The sequence below is a fragment of the Siniperca chuatsi genome, linkage group LG5 (assembly GCF_020085105.1).
Source record: "Siniperca chuatsi isolate FFG_IHB_CAS linkage group LG5, ASM2008510v1, whole genome shotgun sequence".
Classification (NCBI taxonomy): domain Eukaryota; kingdom Metazoa; phylum Chordata; class Actinopteri; order Centrarchiformes; family Sinipercidae; genus Siniperca; species Siniperca chuatsi.
The window spans coordinates 15,878,092-15,897,700 of record NC_058046.1 but is presented as its reverse complement, the minus strand read 5'-3'; the positions used below and the strand labels follow the sequence as shown (position 1 = coordinate 15,897,700).

At 41.8% G+C, this 19,609-nt stretch overlaps 1 protein-coding gene across 2 annotated transcripts in view; it reads left to right on the top strand.

Annotated features, from left to right (window-relative positions):
- Positions 1 to 19,609, top strand: part of LOC122876393 (E3 ubiquitin-protein ligase HERC2-like) — a 292,777-nt gene that overhangs the window by 256,987 nt on the left and 16,181 nt on the right. For both annotated transcript variants that reach the window (XR_006378068.1, XM_044196685.1), the window contains exon 8: positions 16,896 to 16,933. Coding sequence is in view for 1 of the 2 variants with exons in the window: in XM_044196685.1 (XP_044052620.1) it covers positions 16,896 to 16,933 (38 nt within the window). In the remaining variant the exon portion in view is untranslated. The remainder of the gene's footprint in view (positions 1 to 16,895; positions 16,934 to 19,609) is intronic.

The window sequence follows — 19,609 nt, the reverse complement described above, 5'->3', positions numbered from 1 at the left end:
TGAGCACTTTCATAGTGCTTTTTCAAGAGTGTGTGTGTGTGTGTGTGTGTGTGTGTGTGTGTGTGTGTGTGTGTGTGTGTGTGTGTGTGTGACAAAAGGAAGACAAAAGACAGCCAAAGAAAGCCTGATCCCACAAGGACTCAATAATCTGTTTGATGTTGCTTTTCTGACCTTGACAATTCTGAACAGGATGTGTCAGAATTTAGCTACAGTGGCATGAGAAAATATGGACCGAAACATACTTTCAACATGATGGCATTTGTCAAGTAGGTAAGCCATTTCACTAGCCATGTTTCCATCAACGTATTGTTATACGCATTTTTAAGTATCGCATTAGAAAAGGTTGATGGAAAAAAGAAGAAGAATGTTTCCGCTGTTGGCATATTCCTGGATATTCCCATAACGCGCGAAAACACGGCTGGTAGTAGCAACAGGTACGTATGGACCAATGAGGTGACCAAATTATTCCTCTCTCCTCTCTTCTTCTCTTTGAAGAGGTTTATTTGCAGTTGGCAAAGAACTGGTTTTGTTTCTGTTTCGCAAACTCTAATTCATCTACTCTGTTTATTACAGCCATACATAACATAGCCTATACCGCCAACTTCTGCCAAAACTACGCTTTAGCCGAATTTATTCGCTTCAAACCAGTTGATGGAAACGCATCTAATTCACATTTACTTTCTGTTTTTTGTGACATTTCAAAAGATCGCTTCAAATTCGCTTGACAATCAGATGGAAATACGGCTACTGTCATCTTTAGAGGTCACTGTGTGGGCTGTGTAAGACACCTTTCTTCCCCTTTGTAACGTACTGGCCAGAGTGACATCTGAGACATTACTAGTAGCCCTTTTAAAATTAAAACATTAGAGGAAAACCTGGAAAAAATATTTTTTTAGTGTTTGTTCATGAGTTAAATCATTGCATCTCATGATCCAACCGGGCTTGGAATTGATTCAGCTGGCCAAGAGTCAGTTATTGCAACATAGTTATGAAACTAAATCTCAGGCCAAAAGCTGAAAACAAATACACATTTATTGTCAGTGTTTGTTTTTAAAAGAACAGCCTTAATCCATTGTTGCAAAAAATATATCCAAAGGCCACGCTGTCATAGGCGGTATGTTTTGTTCCAGGGTCACTCATTTTCCAGGAGGTGTGTGAAATAGCACTGACCCTACAAAACTCCTGGCACTGAAGTATGGCATGTCACAGGCCAGCCCTATAACATGGAAAGCGCGCACACACAAATACACACACACACAGCATATCAACAGGTGGCTTCTGTTGATGGTGCACATGCTGTGTGAGAGTCACATTCACAGGCACTGCTACTATTACAGAAGTCCTGAAACATTGTACATTCCTTCAAATATATGCAGTCAAAAAATATTTTAATGGAAACTGTAAACATATTTATATTAAAATCAGGGTATATTACTAGCACAATTGTAGGTTGCTTAGCAACATTGTGTATAAACTACATTTTTTCTTGATAATTCAGTTATTTCCTGGAGCATCAAAGCCACATGAGTATTTAGAATAGAGTACTGCACAGGCCTAAAACTGAGACCTGAACGCGGCCCGTACCTGTGGCATTCAGACCCCACCCAGCTGAATGTTCTTGGTTCTACTGAATATGAAACCCAAACCAGACCCTAGGCTTTATATTTGTTATTTCTTTTCAAAGACAAAGCTGTATTCTTGCTTGGGAAAAGCTTTCTCACAAATAAAAAAGAACTAATCTGACAAAGGCAATAGACCAACACAGAACATAGCACGGCGTCCCACTAGCACAAAACATATATAACTTCTACAAGCTGATAAGCCATAGGTTTAGTGGCAATACACACATTGAAGTCAGCTACCAGCATCTCAAAATAATAAATTATCTGCCTTACCGGTTAGTTGACCAACTTCGCATTTTCCCTATATCGGCCAGATGAACGTGGCGGGTAAACTCGCAACATCTTGCCCAGCTGAACTTGACAACAGTCCAAACAGTTATGATGTTTGTCCAGAACAGAACTTTGTAAAGACACAAGCGTGATGCTCTTTAAGAGGCTGTTTACACCTGGATTTACCCTGTGTCTTGGATGATCCGATCACAAGTGGACAGCTCCAAGTACGTCAGTTCGCACCTGGCATTAGAATGCGTCTCCACATGCATCTTGAGTGATCACTTGTGATTGGATCTCACTTCACTGCTCTATATGCAAATAAACACGTACATCATTTCCGTTTGCAAAGACCAAATGCGTTGTTTTAACCTGAATTTGATGAATATACTGTTAACATACCACACTGGATAAACAATAAACTCCACTGGAGCGGAGTGTTTCTGGGGACCGGGCCCATTGATTACTGTATAAAAACAAACTTTAATTATTCACTCAAACTTTATTCACTGATTTTGGTGAAAATGGATCATATTTTATGGAGAAAATATTTTCTGGTTTTCCCTCTGATGTCATCCGGCTGCTCTGCTTCAACTCTCTGTGATTCCTGATGGACAAATAGCTTAACTTGTTGTAAAGTTACCGCTAACTGCTGCTAGCTGCCATTAGCTAGTTAGCCATGCAGCTAGCAGTCCTATTAGCTTTAAAGCTTAAATAAAGCTTTATTAAGTTAAACCTCCTCCTCCCGGCGGTCTAAAGCTCCTGTGCTAGTGGTGTAAACAGCAACACTCCCCCAGTGCAGCAAGCTCCCAGTCCGGGCAGAGTCAGTTAGTGTTAAGAGTACCAGTAGCTCCACAGCTGACTGAGCTGGACAGCTACGGTTAATCTTACATATAACAGTTACTTTAGCAACAACTAAAGCTATCTGTCCATCAGGAAACTGTAAATCGGTGGACATCAGACAGCGTGACATCATTTTGCCTGTTGTTGTTGTTGTGGTGGCTTCTTGTTGTTTCGCACTTTACTTCGACTTACGCAGAGGACGTGAGTAGGCGGTCCTTCTAAACCACTGCTAAAAGAATGTGGCCATATGTGACCCAGACCACCTCCGAATGTGGTCTGAGCGATTGGATCTCAATGCGTCCTCAATGCGTCGTGGGTGCATTCACACCTGTACTTAGAGCTGTCCACTTGTGATCTGGTCACCCAGGATGCATGTTAATACCAGGTGGAAACTGGGCCAAAGAGTAGGAGTTGTGGAGAAATTTTGGAGGTTTTTATCTGTTGTCACAACAAGGTCATAATGTTTACACAATGCAATGGCCTTCCCCAAATCATTTGGGATCTTAAGAAGCTCCCCTTTTGTAAGTTTTTACTTTATTTCATTCATTACTGACTGCTGGCTCGCTAGGCTAATGCAACGCATTGGCTACACTGTCTCTCTTCTTGCTTCTCGGTGGTCATTGCATATCTGCTTGCAACTCATGACACACATTGGCGCAGACAATTGACAGAGTCGGAGAGATAATTTACTTATTAAGTTACATTCGAAAATAATCTAACTGGAGCCCGACCCGAGCCTGAAGCTTTACACAAAAAAACAGCCCAAACCCGAACTGAGCCAAAACCCATTGGATTTCTGGACTTGCTGACACTGAATTTACAGATGTGGTAGCATTACAATTCATATTCATATTCATATTATCAATTAGCTTTATTGGTTGATTTGTGGACTTTTTTCAGCCCATGACCCTGTTTTGTGGTCAATCAATTCTTGTGATTTCTGCAGTTAATTTCTGTAATTAATTAGGGTTGATAGATTCCAGAAATAATGAAGTACAGTATTTCAAACCTATTATTTTTCATATTTAAAGGGATGTTACAGGCATCAATATATCATTCTTAGACATCTTCCTCAACCTCATCTTCTCAATCAAAGGATCCTATCTGGGGTCCCGACCCTAAGGTTAAATTTTTCCCCCAGAAGACAATGTGGCAACTTTTACTGATCCGTTTAATTAGAATCGATCTTTCATAAGTGATGAGTCAGTCCTCACACAAGAGCAACCCTCCCATTCCCCCACCTCAGTTTTACCCAGTGACTCAACTTCCCACCTCACTCTGTGTTTCTCACCCTTGCTTCACCCAACTTTCTCAACCGTGCCTCCCTTCAGACACCAGTCCATTTCCGCTCTCTCTTCCCCACTCAACAAATATGTTCTTTGGAGCCCTTCCCAGAATACTTTGGCATGCAACCATGCCTACTCCCAATCTGTTCCCTCGCTTGACACGGATCCAGAGGACAGCAAGGGGGCAGTGAAGGTGGTGGGGGGTACACCCGTATAGTTACCGTGCAGTCATGGTGCAACTAACCCTCAAGACAGAAAAAAAGACGAGGAAGGAGGGAAAAAAAGAAGGGAGGGAGAGAGAGAGTTACCTCATGCCCTTTTCTGTGTAACATGGCATTAATGTTTGGACATGGTTTATTCTCTGTGGAAAGGCTGCTCAAAGCGAGCCCCTGCCTAAAAATATCCATTCTTGGTCTCTTTGATGGAAACTGTGACTCTGCCTAACGACGGCTGTGAAGTTATGAACAAGTGATGAGAGGCTGGACGAGAGAGAGATGAGAGAAAGATGGGAAAGGACTGAGAGAGGAATGGGAGAAATGGGAAGAGGGTGAGAGGGGGGTGAGAAACAGATGGGTGGGGGAGGTATTGGTGGAGGGTGAGATGGGGAGGGAGGTAGTAATAGGTTGAAGAAAGGACATTATGGGTGACTCATCTTTAGTCTTTCTCTCATGAACCCACAAACAGTGATGTTCTCAAATGGAAATATATTTGTCAGGGGACATTTTGTCTGGTTGTTTAAACTAAAACATGTTGAACCTCATTCTCTAACAAAAGACATGAGTTTTAAAAGATAAAAACAAAGCTTTTGTACCAGACAAAGTAGGTAACAATTTAAAATGCTGTATGTGTTCCAATACCCTCCAAATATGCCATTTCTGTGTAGTTTACTTCAGAGAATAACAACACAGGGACGATTGTATCTCAGTATCATACCCCTTTGCGCATCTGCAGAATCAGATGCCCAAAATAGTTATTAGTTGTGTCAACTGTCATCCATTTACCAAATGAGCAAACTAGTATTTGCCTCTAATTAGAAGTATACTCCTAGTGCCATCAGTACCTTACTCAGCAAACCTCTCCTTTCGTAGCCCCCTAGTCGGTTTTTTCATCCCTCTCTCATTTCGTCAAACCTCTGTTTGTCCTCTCATCCTCTTTCACACACACCACTTCAAAACTGCTTTCTAAGGCTTGAGCAATCTCCCGGTAATGGTGTTTTTAAGTGGCCTGTTTGCATAGATTGTCTATGGAGAGAGAGCCCGTGATAGAGCCAGTGACTAAGTGGGCCTTGTTACAGTGACTGAGCTCATATTCAGAGCCCAGTCATCCACTGAGGGACTGGCTGCTACTGTAGTCTGGCTGTGGTCTCTGAGCTATCACCAGCCAACACAGTTTTAGCAGTCTACTGTAATGCGACACTTGGGGACTTTTCAAAGCGTGACAGCTACGTAGCGTACTTGCACAATGTGCACTACATGCAGTAGTTAATGCCGTGTGTGTGTGTGTGTGTGTGTGTGTGTGTGTGTGTGCGTACACAGTTGCAGATGCATAATAAACATGCTTTCTCTGATTTGATTACCATAATAAGTCCACCTGAGTGCCCCTAAAGAATTATTAGTCCTCTCCCTTCATCTTTGCTTCAGATTTCTTTTTATGGTTTCTTAAAAATTTTCAGTGAAGTTATTTGCTTTTACTTGGCCATTGATAAAAGCTACATTAAAGCAGAGTGACTTTGATGCAGGAGGAGAGGAACCTTTGGCAATGGGCCTTGATGAGACAGCCAGCCGACCAGTCAGCCAGCCAGGTTTTCATTAGATGAATGCTGTGTGGGACTCTAGCCAGATAAGATGGGCGCCAACATACTGGAGCCAACCAATATAGTTATAGCAAGGTGCTCTCTATTTCACTTCCTCTACGTCACTGTCTGTCTTTATGGAAGTCAGGGTCTGTCTCTCTATCTCCGTCTCTCTGTGTATAACCTGAGAGAGGGTAAGGCTAGCCTGAACAGCTTCCATGCCCTTTGCAAATCAACACACCCAGAGCGGTGATTTCCATAAAGATGTCTTGGCCCAGCTTTGGTTATGAATAGGTTGACTGAAATAGGTAGCTTAGTGGTAAATGTCAGAGAGAGATCCAAGAGGCAGAAAGACATGGAAAGATACAGAATGAGAGAGGAGAGTAAAAGAGAGAAAATGTGCAGACATGGCATGCGGAAATATGAAAAATTCAAAGGTTCATAGCTGAATTGAACTGATTTTTTTATTTTATATCTATTTGCAACACATAATACTTCCTACTGTCCACATTACATAATTAGCTGGACAGTCACAGGTTCAATTTATGTAAGAGCCAATGTCCTTTCCTCATCAAGTGTCATTGCGAAAGACAACAAGATGCAGTGTACCAGAATTGCATGTTTCTGTACTTTCCACAGGGAATAACATACTAAATACACACATTTCTACATCAAGCATCTTCAGTAACAAATTAAAAACATGTAGATCCCAGTGTAAACAGTCAGAAGAAGAGTCAGAATTGCAAGAATTTCTGACATGCATGCTTGTACATCAGCGAAGGTCAGTGGACAGACTGTATGAAAGGCAGCTCTGTTATTTCAGGGCCAGTCTTTTACTGGTAGTCACCATTTTGCCCCCAGACCATGTAGGATGCCCTGGATTCCCACAGATAATAATAGCTGCAGAGAGATGTGTTGAAGAGTACAGCTGGGGCACGACTTTCCCCCTCTGTCTGGTGACCACATGTCATTTAAAAAGACATTCTGGCACTCTGCGCTAGGCAGCTATTTCGCAGAGCCATCATTTTGAGTAGATTGAAAACATTACAACATGTTATTTGCAATGAATTCATGTGTGACAAAAAGTAGCAATGTCATCTGGCATCACAGTGCAGGAGTAAATTATTTCCTGTTTTATTTTTCTGCCAGAAATACTGTAATGAAAAATCTACAAAAATCTACAATGTTAGTTAATGATATTTGTTAGAATATTGATTGACAGCATTGAGATAATTCTTCAAGGACATGACATTAAAAATGGTGTCATTTACAAGTCACTCCTGACTGCCTATTAGGCTCTAGTCAAACATTTTCTTGTTATGTTCAGCTATTTTGGATTTTGCATTCCTTTGCCGGGGCCCCTTGTTCTTAGCTTGTCAAAGACATGAACCCAAGAACTGAATGACCCATACACAGTGGCATCCATTCACCCATTTGGTTTATACCTATAAGTGTGTTCATACCTGTGTGAATGCTCACACTCATGGTATGTGTGTGCAAGCTGTTGATTGCACAAACATTTACATGTGTACTTATAGATTCCTTTGAGTTTACAGGTGTGATGAACAGTTTTACTTCCGATCTTCATTGTACTGTATGTTGAGTGGCCTATTTGTGTGTATCTGTGTATTTGTACATGGCATGGCAAATCCTCTCACTGATTGTTTTAACTTCTGAGAGCCTGTGTGCATGTGTGTGTCTGTGTGTGCACGCAATACGACAGATAGCTGATATCTATCGGGCCGTTAAGCTGATTAGTGTGAACTGTGGCCAGGTTCATTTGCATACGTTTCTTATCTCATTAGATTGGTATCAGCCTCTTTCACCATGCAAGGCCTCCACCGGGATGTCTTCGTACCTCGCTCTGTAAGCACACACTCACCCACACATACACACACACACACACACACGCACACACAATCACCCTTGATGCCCCTGGCTAACAACAACACTAATGTGTAACACCAGCCAAGAAGTGCAGGCTCATCATCTCCTCTTGTCACCAGCACTACTACACCACTGTCACGGCAACACATCACGTCTTCTCCTCGGGCTCTCTGTGTCCCTGGTCTTATCAAGGTCATTAACTTGCATCTCTTACTCCCATCTCTACACTGTCATCTTTGCTCATCTACATTTTTTCTCTTTTTCTCCTGTTTATCTTTAATTATTTTTATTTCTGAGGTAAAATACTGTATCTCTGTGATCGTAAAGACATTTCTTACATTGTATTCGTTCAAGATGTAATTTCAGAGGGAGTTCAACTATATTGGCATCAATTTGTGTTCACTACAAAGGAATTTTGCATAGTTAATAGACAAAAAATGTATACAAAAGTATGCTTCAAATATTTATTAAGACTAAGTGGACTATTGAATTTCCAAATGTATCCAGTCAAATTGAATTCAGATAATTCCAAATATTGACTACTTTCATGAGGGACATACAATAAAATCTGACTTTATTTAGTTAGACATCATACTCATTAGCTTCTCATGCAGCAGCTAACCTTTAGGAACAAATTGTGACTCTATCATTTTCTTTTCCCTTGCCCTTGTGTTTTGGAAAACAGACGTTAATCTTTTCAATTGAACCCCCATGGACATTTATAGAAGAATAAACACACTGTCTGATGTCATCCGGCTGCTCTGCCTCAACTCTCAGTGATTTTATGGAGTTTCCTGATGGACAGATAGCTTTACTTGTTGCTAAAGTAACCACCATAGACTGGTAACCACTAACTGCTGCTAACTGTAGCTGCCGTTAGCTAGTTAGCTCAGTTAGCTAAGTAGCTAACAGTCCTAATAACTCTAGCTGATTCTGCCTGGACAGGGAGCTTGGAGCACCGGGGGAGTGTTGGTGTTTATACTGCTAGCACAGGAGCTTTGGACAGCTGGGAGGAGGAGGTTTAATAAGGCTTTATTTAACCTTTAAAGCTAATAGGGCCGCTATAGCTGTATGGCACAGTTACCAGCAGTTAGTGATTACTTTAGCAACAAGTAAAGCTATCTGTCCACCAGGAAACTCCGTAAATCACAGAGAGTTGAGGCAGAGCAGCCGAAGGACATCAGAGGGAAAAACTGAAAATATTTTCTCCATAAATTATTTTAGTATAGTTGCATTCATAAACAAGGCAAGACTGAAGTAGTCTGAAAGTACAATAAAACTGTCATGAGTGGAAGGAGACCTTAGGTGTTCTAGTGGTCTTAGTATTGGCAACTGATACAAAAGAGAGAGAATATTACCTTAATACACAGCTGTGTAACATTTAGGTATGTACACCTAGAGATTGGGAAGAAAAGAACATAAGATAAGAGTATTAGTGGGGAGCAGAATAGTTAATTGGCTTAGAGCAATTTTCATAATATCCTTAGTATTCTCATATTCTCTCCCCAAGTGTTGCTAATCAATTTCATGGCATTGTTTGCACCAGGATTTGTGTGAGCAAAAATCTCAGCATAAGATCGAATAGGATCTGAATTCCATATGCATTGTCTGGTTATTAGAATCATGTTACTCTTTATTTGCAACCAGCATGTCTGCTAACAATATGTTATCAAGTTAATTTATTTTTAAACAATGCAATAATCACAATCCTGTGATCCTATGACCCTGTGAAATGCTCTGAGGTCTCCTGCTCTTTACTGAGTTTGAGCCAAACAGACCAATAAACAAAACACTGTGTGAGGTCAGTACAGTGTGGGACATTACTGAAAGGAACATAGTGCTAGACCATGAAACTTAAAAAGGTGTCACACAGCTGGTGTCAAAGGAGTTCAATGTTCTGCTGTTATACTGTGATGTGTCATATTTTCCTATGATTATTATTATTGTTTTACAGCAATGGTAGAGAGGTGGGTGAAAGGTGGGTGAAAGGTGGTTATAGAGGAAGTTGTGGGCAGAAGTGAGGAAGTTTTGTGGTCACTATATTTTTTATTCTGGATTTTACCTCTTAATTACTTTTTCATTCATAGAGTACCACTATGCAATGGAGAGGAGATGAGATCTCAGTGTAGGAGTAACATGTACGGTATCATAGGATACTTTGAGTGCCCACATTAAAATTATGACGTTATGGTTTGTGTAGTGATTTACCACCAAATACCAAACAACTGCCCCACTTTGGTGTTAACTTTTTATGTAACGTCACACTATGTTGGCCACTTTTTCAAATTTATTACCTTTATTTTACACAGTTCTACAAAACAACCACAGGGAAATGAATCAGTCTATCCGTCAGTTGTGTCAGCCACTTCTGATGTGATGGAAGTTTATCCCTGACCTCTCCTAAATAAAAAGGGGTGCCCAGATTTTGACACAAGAGTCCCACAGTTTAGCTCTTAGTGATGTTTTTGTATTGTTACGTGTACCTCCTCAGCGATGAAAGGAGTCCATGTACATGCCTGCAGGTTAACTGTTAGTAAGAGTTAGTGGGGAAAAGAGAGCTGCAGAGACAGCCCCTCACATCTCTGTTCCCTTCAAGAGGCTAATGCTTTATTTATAACACTGCACCCCCCAGGTGCACACCTCAGGTCCCTGCACGGCCCCTTCTCTTCCCCATAGGTATACTCTGCGCCTCTGCCTCGTACTGCGCTACCTAGCGCACCTTCACATGCCTTTCCTTTCAACATCCCACTCCTGCGGCTACATAAGAGGAGGAAGTTGAGGAGAGAGATACAAAGACTCGGTGTGACGCACATACAATCTGCAGACTGAAGCGGTTTCACAGCCATGGTCTCCGATGTCTCGCTGCAGTTCTCTCGTGTGTTGAAGAGAAAGAACTGAATTTCCTATCCTCCAGCCCTGCTCACTCCCACCGAGCCGCAGAAACGGCACAGAGGAGTAAGAGAGAGCGAGAGATGGAGTTAAAGAAATGTGGAGGAACACTAAAGGAATGGAGAAGCAGAATCGGAGGGGAGGTGAATGGAGAAGACAAAGAAGTGGGAGGGGGGTGAGAGGAGAAAGGAGAGATTGAAGAAAGAATGATAAAGAGGGAAAGAAATAGTGTCTCGCTCTTTTTAAACTTGGAGATGCTCAATCCCTTCTTCTCACTCCAACCTGCATTTCTGGGTCACTAGAGACATTTAAACTGCACTTATAATTAACAGCTATTTTTAAACAGGGAGGGAGAAGTGGAGCGGTGGCGAGGTACAAAAGCATTAAAATTGCCCCAGATTCGCTATTGAATAGGACACATCAAGGCAATATGCTGGCAGATCAAAGTGAGCGAGGAGAAAGGAGACAGGGCCGATCAGTGGGGATAAATTGTTCCCTTTATAATGGCATAAGAATAGACCTCTTTGCAGCTGAAACAATTTAATAACTGCATTCATTACCTCTGTCCAGCCTGTCTCTCTGTCTGTCTGCTGCACAATGTGCAAACGCCTTTGCATGCGCTACCTCTCTTTGTCTCTCTTTCCCTTTTCTCTTTGTCTTCCAAACTTATCACCTCATTCCTTTTCTTTCTTTATATCTCTCAGTCCTCATTATGTCTCCTCCTCCCTCTACCCTCTACCGAGTCTAGCATCCTCCACCTTTTCTCCGGCCCCTTGTCCCTGCCGTCTTGCCTTTCCTCCTGCATGCTCTAGCAGTAGCTACTGCAGCAGAGGTTCCACTGAGCCGATGTGCTGCAGGCCCCACAATGAAGATGTGCAATGTCTGACACTCTTGGAATGAGAGCCCTAATAGAAGGGGAAGTGGTTATCACAGAGCTCCCCCAGGACCAGCCTCTGTGTGCCTGACGCTAATTATGGCGCATGCAAATGAATGTGCAGCATTAAAGTCAGGAGGAGCCTGCCTGCCTGACTCTGTGTGTGGAGGGGTTGTGTGTATGCGTGCGTGCGTGCGTGTGTGCGTGTGTGCGTGTGTGTGTGTGTGTGTGTGCGTGCGTGCGTGCAGGCTATGTTGTTCACAGTGTGAGTATGTGAGCTTGTTTGGATACTTAAAGGTGTGTGTGCCAGCGTGTATGTCTGTGCACAGAAGGAATGAACCACCAGGCGAATCCCCTTTTTACCTTTTCACTCCTGCAATGGTTTAGATACTTACACCGATTCATTCTTTATTCTCTTATTCATTAGTATAGACTCAAGGAGTAGGCCATGCATCAAGGATTAGGATGAAGAAACAGGCAATAACACAACCTCTCTCTCTTTCTCTCTCTCTCTCTCTCTCTCTCTCTCTCTCTCTCTCTCTCTCTCTTTCATGCACAAATGTGAGGTTGAGCAGAGAGGATCTCACATGAGGATTCCTATAAATACATCTCCCTCACATTCACAAGCAACCTCTCCAAGAGGGCATCTTTATTAAAACCATTTTGTCTTCTCTTTGTAAGCTTGTGTGTGTGTGTGTGTGTGTGTGTATGCCCATGTGTTTTTGCATTTGTGTGTGCACACATGTAGTTGCCTATATGTGCATATCAACATATGTTTATGGATGTGCGCATTGTGTTTGTATGTGTTTATTTGTGAGAGTTTGTAGACATTTAATTGTATTTTTCTATTTCAGTATGTTTGCACCGACACCTTTATGTGACAACCCCTATCTGTTTTCCCATCGTTTTGTGTGTGTGCGTGTGTGTGTGCACAGTCTATATGTTGGCCATCTTATCTCCCCATTAGCCTCTCGTGCCCTGACCAGTATTCCCTCTCTCCCCTTCCTGCTTTCTCTAATGGGTAATTTAGCCATGCTCGCCTGACATCTAGCCTATTCCTTGTTTAGTTGCCATGGCTACGCAGGCCTATGGATTGCTCCCTTGCTCCCCTGGCCTTGCTGTGGATGCTATAGATGTCTCAACTATTAGAGGGCAGTACACAGAGCACACAACCATACACACACACACACACACACACACACACACACACATAGTGTAGACTACACAGATTAATCTCTTTGCAGAATAGAATCCCTGACTTTGATAAGCACTGAAATTGACAGCAATAATTAGGGTAATAGCGATGGTGTTTTGATGACAGGTTAACAACACAATAGATGCAACTTTTAAGATCAGTTTTATGTTTTGGGTTTGTTTTTTTTAAAACACCATCAGTGCATTGGACCAGAATAATCCTCTCAGTTAGAAGTTCAAGGTATAATAAGTGATTTTATTCTTTATGTAATAATCAGACACAATGGAAGAAATTGTGTCTGTAAATAGCAGGTCATCTTTTACACCTTGATACGTCTACCAAGGTCAACCACATTGTACTGATGCAAGCATAATTGTTCTACAATATGACAAGAGAATACTATACACTTGAGTGGCCTCTTTTGGTTTTCCTTTATTGTCATCTTAGGTAACTGTTAGTATTATAGTTTTTTACTGCACTGTATTTCTTTTTAAAGGTTTTATTGTCTTTATTTCCTTGTTAGGACAGATCTGAGCCTGGCTGGAGGCAGAAACCTGCTGATAGATGAAGCCCTTTTGTACTTCCCAAAAAGAAATCAGAAGTCCAATCCTCAACCCAGACACCTACAGAGGCCAAGCTAGATGCGTCAGTGTGGAAGCATAAATGGGTGCGAGAGTTTACTGTGTGTGTGCACGCACGTTTGTGAGTTATTGATTTTTATTTTCATTTTCTTAGTGGAATATATAAAATGTATTTAAGAAGTTTATACTCCTCTACCTCACAAGAAACTTATTGTACTTTGTCATCAGTTTTGTGAGGTCATTGTAGTAGATGCAGTGCCATATGCCAGAGCTGCTTTCTACAAAAGTTACACAACAGTAGCACATGGAAGAATGAGGGTTGCAGGCAGGCAGGTAAAAAAGCAGCTCTGGATTTGGTCTCTCTTCCTCATGTATTTTGCAGGGCTTGCAAGTTGGAGGTGGAAGGTTGTAGCAAGGTGTTTTGGGGTCAAAACAAACAACGAGCTTGAGGTTTCATGCTTTTGCAGAAGATCTTGTTGTCTTTGAAGTTTTCACTATCGAGAGCAAAGGAGAGAGGGAGAGGCAAACGGGTATAGAGAGAGTTGGGATAGGGAGAGCGGCGAGGGAAGGAGAACAAGTTATAGAAGTGTGAAGCCCTTGAGTTGAAACTGTGCCTGCCTGGGCCTACAGAGAGCAGATGACAGTAGCTTTGGTTTCTTTTGCAGAGCTCACAGTACTTTTGCCTTACATAACCCCTCCCATTGTGATTTTTCAATTATTTGGGGAGAAATCTTAAGTATGCACTTTAAAAGTTAATGCTTTCATGTGTTCCGAAGTAAGGAGAAAAGAGGGGTGCATCACAGATCACACATAATAGAGATGGCTCTGACAAGTTTTCAGAATATCGACAATTATAATATTCTATAAGGTATATCAGCGGCGTTTAACAGTGTGCAGCAGTGTTTTGGGAAAGAGAGAAAGAAGATAGAAAGAGAAAGAGACACTGAGAGAAACATATAGCATTGTGAGAGCAGATGCGAGCAGTGCAAACTCACTCTTATTTTTAACCCCTCCCCCCATACCAGATTCCCCTTAAGGTGCCCCTAACCCCCCTTCTCCCCTCCTCTTGCTTCTCTGTGAGGTTAAAGCGCACCTTCCCACTAAAGGGCTCGGGGGTCACGCATCTGCATGTGAAATGTGAACCCGCTGACATTCCTGGGCAGCCCTAAGCCGTGCAGTCCTTTTGTTCACTAGGGTGCCAGTGTCAGGCCTAACAAGCCCGGGTCTCTGAGAGAGGAGAGAGAAAGACAGGGAGAGAGATGGGTGTGTTATTTATGCCCTCGGTAACCATTCGTTTTTACACATGCCAAAGTAGGAGAAAAGAAAAGTTGTGTTGCTCAAAATGGTAATACAAGTACTTCCTTACTGGACAACCCCCAAATGACATTGTTACCATGTACGGACTGCAACACCAAATGATGTTGCTTTGGATATGTTAAAGTGGTAATGTATGGCGGGGTGAGGGGATCTATATATTTGAATAAGGTCAAGGCAACCATTAAAAAAACAGTCAGGTTTCCTTGACAACAGTGCAAACGTTAGTGACTGTGAGGCCAAGGTTGGCACCAGAATTGTTTATATTCACAACTTAGTATAAAAAGTGAACTAAATTTACATTCTGGAATGCTGTTTCCATACTGGTCAGGACTCTGATTTCAGGACTCAGGCTTTCAAGCAGATTTCAGTGGACATGTATGCTCTTTTAAATCAGGCAGCACACAGAGGTGCTATGGCAGGGCTGGGGTCCTTTCAGCCTGTGAATTAAGTTCTGAGGCACAAAGGGCAGCTATTCACCAGGCAGTGATGGACTTCACACTAGCCTTTATGTCCTCAGTGGCAGGCAGAGAGAGAGAGAGAGAGAGAGAGAGAGAGAGAGAGAGAGAGAGAGAGAGAGAGAGAGAGAGAGAGAGAGAGAGAGAGAGAGAGAGAGAGAGAGAGAGAAAGAAAGAAAGAAAGAAAGAAAGAAAGAAAATTGTGAGGGTTAAGTGAAATAGAAAACAGAGAGATTGCTCAGGGAGTAGTGGTATGGATTGACAAACATTTTAGAGTAGAAAGTATGAATTAAATTGATCAATGTGACCACAAGTATTCCTAGACATGTTTCCATTGTTTCGTGGATCATAATATTTTTAAACTCATTATAGTATTGCATGTATTGGCTGACTGAAAAAAGTAACATTCAGGAGCAGATAATCTTCGTCAGATAATATGATACACATCATTTAGAAAAAATCTTGTTTCAGTTGTCTGTGTGTCAGCAGGTGTCAGGGTACGCACACTTTAAAACATATACAAACAAGTAATATTCAGATCCTTTTCTATAATGCAGACTTTATCAATGTGTTCATTACCCTACTTTGCGTCGGGGAACTTATGTTAAGTTTGTAAGTCCAAGAAAGTCTTTTTTTTTTCTTTTTCTTTTTTTTGGAAAAAAAACCCTGTTAATATTGACACCGTGTCTCAAAAGTTTTTACAGTCTTGATGCTGATGTACCTGTTAGAGGTCACAGTGTGTCACACCTTAATGAAATGCATGGATCTAATGCTGCTATAGTGTTTTTATGTGTCTTAAGGGCATAAATATTTTTACCAACTTACACCAATATTTTAACAAACTCATTAGTCATCACCCAAGTTATGATACTCTTCATCATAAAAGGAGTAGTCGTCAGGAGATTAATAAAAGTGTCACATTTGACAGTAAAACTGAGCACATTGTGTGCACCTGTTGTTACCATCTTGAATGTGATTTAATTTAACTGAATTATCCCTCCTGGGACAGATTACTATCTGATATATTTTGGAGATCATTTGTGATTGTTTGTGATCTCTGACATCAACACCTACCAAGGGATGTGCCTTTCCTACTTGTCCAACTGGATGCATGGAAATGTGTGTGCACGTACATACAATCTAAATGCAAACACACAATGTCACTATTATTGTGATGTATTAATGTGATGAGTCCAAAGGTCTGTACATGCTGTTGCCAAACCAGAGGTTATACATGCACACATACACTCTTACACACTCATATGACACCATACAAACATGCACAGCCCTCTTCACTATACACTTTTACTTACTCTAACATATTGTAAGTGGGGCCTTACACTCCCATCCCACATTCCTTCCCCTGGGGAGCCCGGTGCAGTGTGAGTGATTCATTTAGCTCTACTACATTAGAGCTGTCCATCCATCCGGTCTGCTTTTCCAAACACATCCATCCCAGTCCTAGTTAAAACACTGGGGGACCTCTTCCACTCCACCTCCACCCCCCCAAAGTCTTTTATGATGTCCATAAAATGGAAGAGTGCAGCTTTACTTGAACTAATAATATCTGAGCTTACAGGGCCGTGATTGATGATCTTTAAAGCCAGCCCGATCGGTCTCATCTTTCTTCAGATTTTTATCACTGACTTGTTTGCAGTCATGTGCAATCACAAGCACCGGGAGAGGTAACAAGTGCTTGATGTATGATGCTTGAGCCACTTTTGTCAGCTATGCATTTCCCTTCTCTCCCTCTCCCTCTGCTTTTGTTTTTTTTCTTTTTCTTTTCTATTTTAACCCCAGGCTTCTATTTGTTGCCTCTCTTGAATTGTTTGCAGACTGTTGGCTAACTGTGTTCTCTCTCTCTCTCCTTCTTTCTTTTTTCAGATGGTGGGAATGTCTTTTCCTGGGGGATGGGGCAAGAGGTGAGCCAAACATTTTTCCACTTTTGGCCCTGCCAGGAGAGGCAGACTTAGAACAACTCTGGACTCCAGGCTTTTTTCATATCACAAGTGTTCTCTCTCTCGCTCTCTCTTATACACACACACAAACGTCTTCCATTTTTGACACATTTTGAGAAGATTTTTTTTTCTTCCAGAATGGAGATAAAAAGGTTTTGGGGGGATCTGTGTCCAAGCCCTCCTTTTGTGCACTTAATATCCTTCATTGTGTGCCAAGAACGCACATCTTTTTAAATTCTACAAATCACCTTTATGGAATCTGCTGTTTGTCCATTTCAACTCCTCCGCTTCACATGGACAGAGCAGGAAATCCTCTTTGTGGAATCTACTGTAGTTTATGTATGTGCATGCCCCTTTGAATGTACATAGCCAAAAGGATGTGCATGTGAGGCTGTGTGTGTGTGTCTGTTGGCCCTGTCCTGTCTCTCCTCCTCTGTTAGATAAAGAATCCCACCTGTCACCGAGGATTGTTCTGGCCTTTCATTTAAGGCGTTCTTTAAAGAGCCGCATCATTACACAGCCCTCTGACAGCGACCAAAGAGTGTAAAACCTAGGCCCTCCTCAATCCCTCTGTTCCCCTCTCTCTCTGATTCTTTTTCCTCCCAACTTCGGTGTTTATCTGTGAGGTCGTTTTAAACTACTGCCAAAATGTGATCACTTTTACAGCGTGACAGTGAGGATGACGCTTTGCCAGGGCAGTGAAACAAACATGTAGGTGAAGGTTAGAGAGACAGGGGGAGCAATGAAAATGTTAGACATCAGTTGTTATGAGCTTTGACGTGGCCTTGGCTTCCACACTGCGCTCTTACATTGCAGGGTGGCTTCTAGTCTAACTAGACTCATTGGATTTTCATAGGCATTCTCGCGTCTATATACCTCTATGTTCGTTTCTGCAAGGGCACCATCTCTTTTTCTCTCTCCCCTCATCATGTTCTTTCTTTCTCCTCTTCCTCCATGTCTCCTCTCTTCCTGCCTTCTCTCTCTCCTCTGTCTTGGAGCCGTTCTGATGATTGATTGTTTCTCTGTGCAGTCTGACAGGATGTAGCACACTCTCAGCCCCAGGGGCCCTGAGCAGACTGCACCACCTGATTAAGACTCCCCCTGTAATCAGCCGCACAGTGCCACACCGAAACTACTCCCGTCAACACGCAAAAAAATAAGAAAGGTTCCACCTCCCGAAAGATAACACTTTGTTTGTTGCTGGAGAAGAAGTGAGATGAGGGGCCATCTTGAACTTTTTTTTCACTATGCTGATATCTTCCTCTCTCTAGGGCTTAAAGGCTCTTATGTATCAGTAGCAGCAGAAAAAATAGAAAAGCAAAAGGTCTTAAACCTAATAAAGTTTTCCGCTGCCTTACCAAGGTAAACCCAGGCAGCTCTAACCCTATTATGGCTGGTAATAGTGTTACAGATAGAAATCTCATTGTTTCTTCCTATTGAGACTAAAAGACGGACGGCCTGCGCTGTATCACATGATTGAGGTGAGAAGGAATTTGAATGATGTCAGAGAGCGCGTGCCATAGCCACAATCAATATGGTAACAGCATAACAGAGGTAGCAAATAAGTGTCAAAGCAAGCAGGAGACTAAACATGGTATATCAGATGTTTTGTGGAGTAAATAGTCGCTTTTACATTTCTCTTTTTAATGAATAACAGTAAAATGTTCATATCTAAATAGTTATCACTAATACTTCACATTATGGGTTATTGAATTAACCAGGAAGCCAGTATAACTGATGCCGTAACCCAATACAGACAAATACATCTGCCGTCTGGAGTGATGTCTCGATTCCTAATGTCAGCTGTGTGATAACAGGGTCAACTGTCTGCTAAAGTTGTGTCAGGGAGTTCAACTGGCCAGAGACCTGAATTGACATAACATCCAATAGACTTCTAATACGAGCTCTAAGAAGCCTAAATAATGAGGTAGACAGCAAGGAAAGACAACTACTCTCTCATACAAAGCAGATGATGGTAGTACAGCGATGAGCTACAGATTACAGTATATCTGCACTACCAATGAATTGCAAAACTACAAAACAAAAATCTTCCTGGAAAAATTATTTGATTGATATTTGACTACAATAGCAAAGAGGAGAGTGCAGATTTAATGCAACAAATCAGAGAAAATGAAGATCCGCTGTTATTTGTCTTTTATTGTTTGATTGTCTTTTAACAATGAGTGTGTCTGACCCAAACGTATGTGCTTGAAACCATGAATAATTGTAGTAAAAACTTAAACCAAGCATGCATGCCTGACATGCAACATTTCAACACCAACTCAGAATAACAACAACAGATTACATGAAACTAAAACGCAAACACACACACTATGTAGCAATAGCGTGTACTATGTGTTTATGTATGTCTGAGGTATGGCTTCCGATCAGTGTGGCCATTCGGTCTGTCGATTGCAATCTTGTCTGTAATTTAATGATGAGGGTGACACATCAGGCATGGTAAATAATAAGTGAGCCGGCTTGGTGGTGGTGGAAACCCCGGGCCTGGTTCCAACACAGTTCAGGCCTCATCGAACCTTGGGCCTGTTCCAAATTGATGATAATATGGTCTGGGCTGCTACAGTAGAGTAAAATGAGCGTTACTGATACCATTGATCTAGAGGTCTTCCTCTGTGTGAA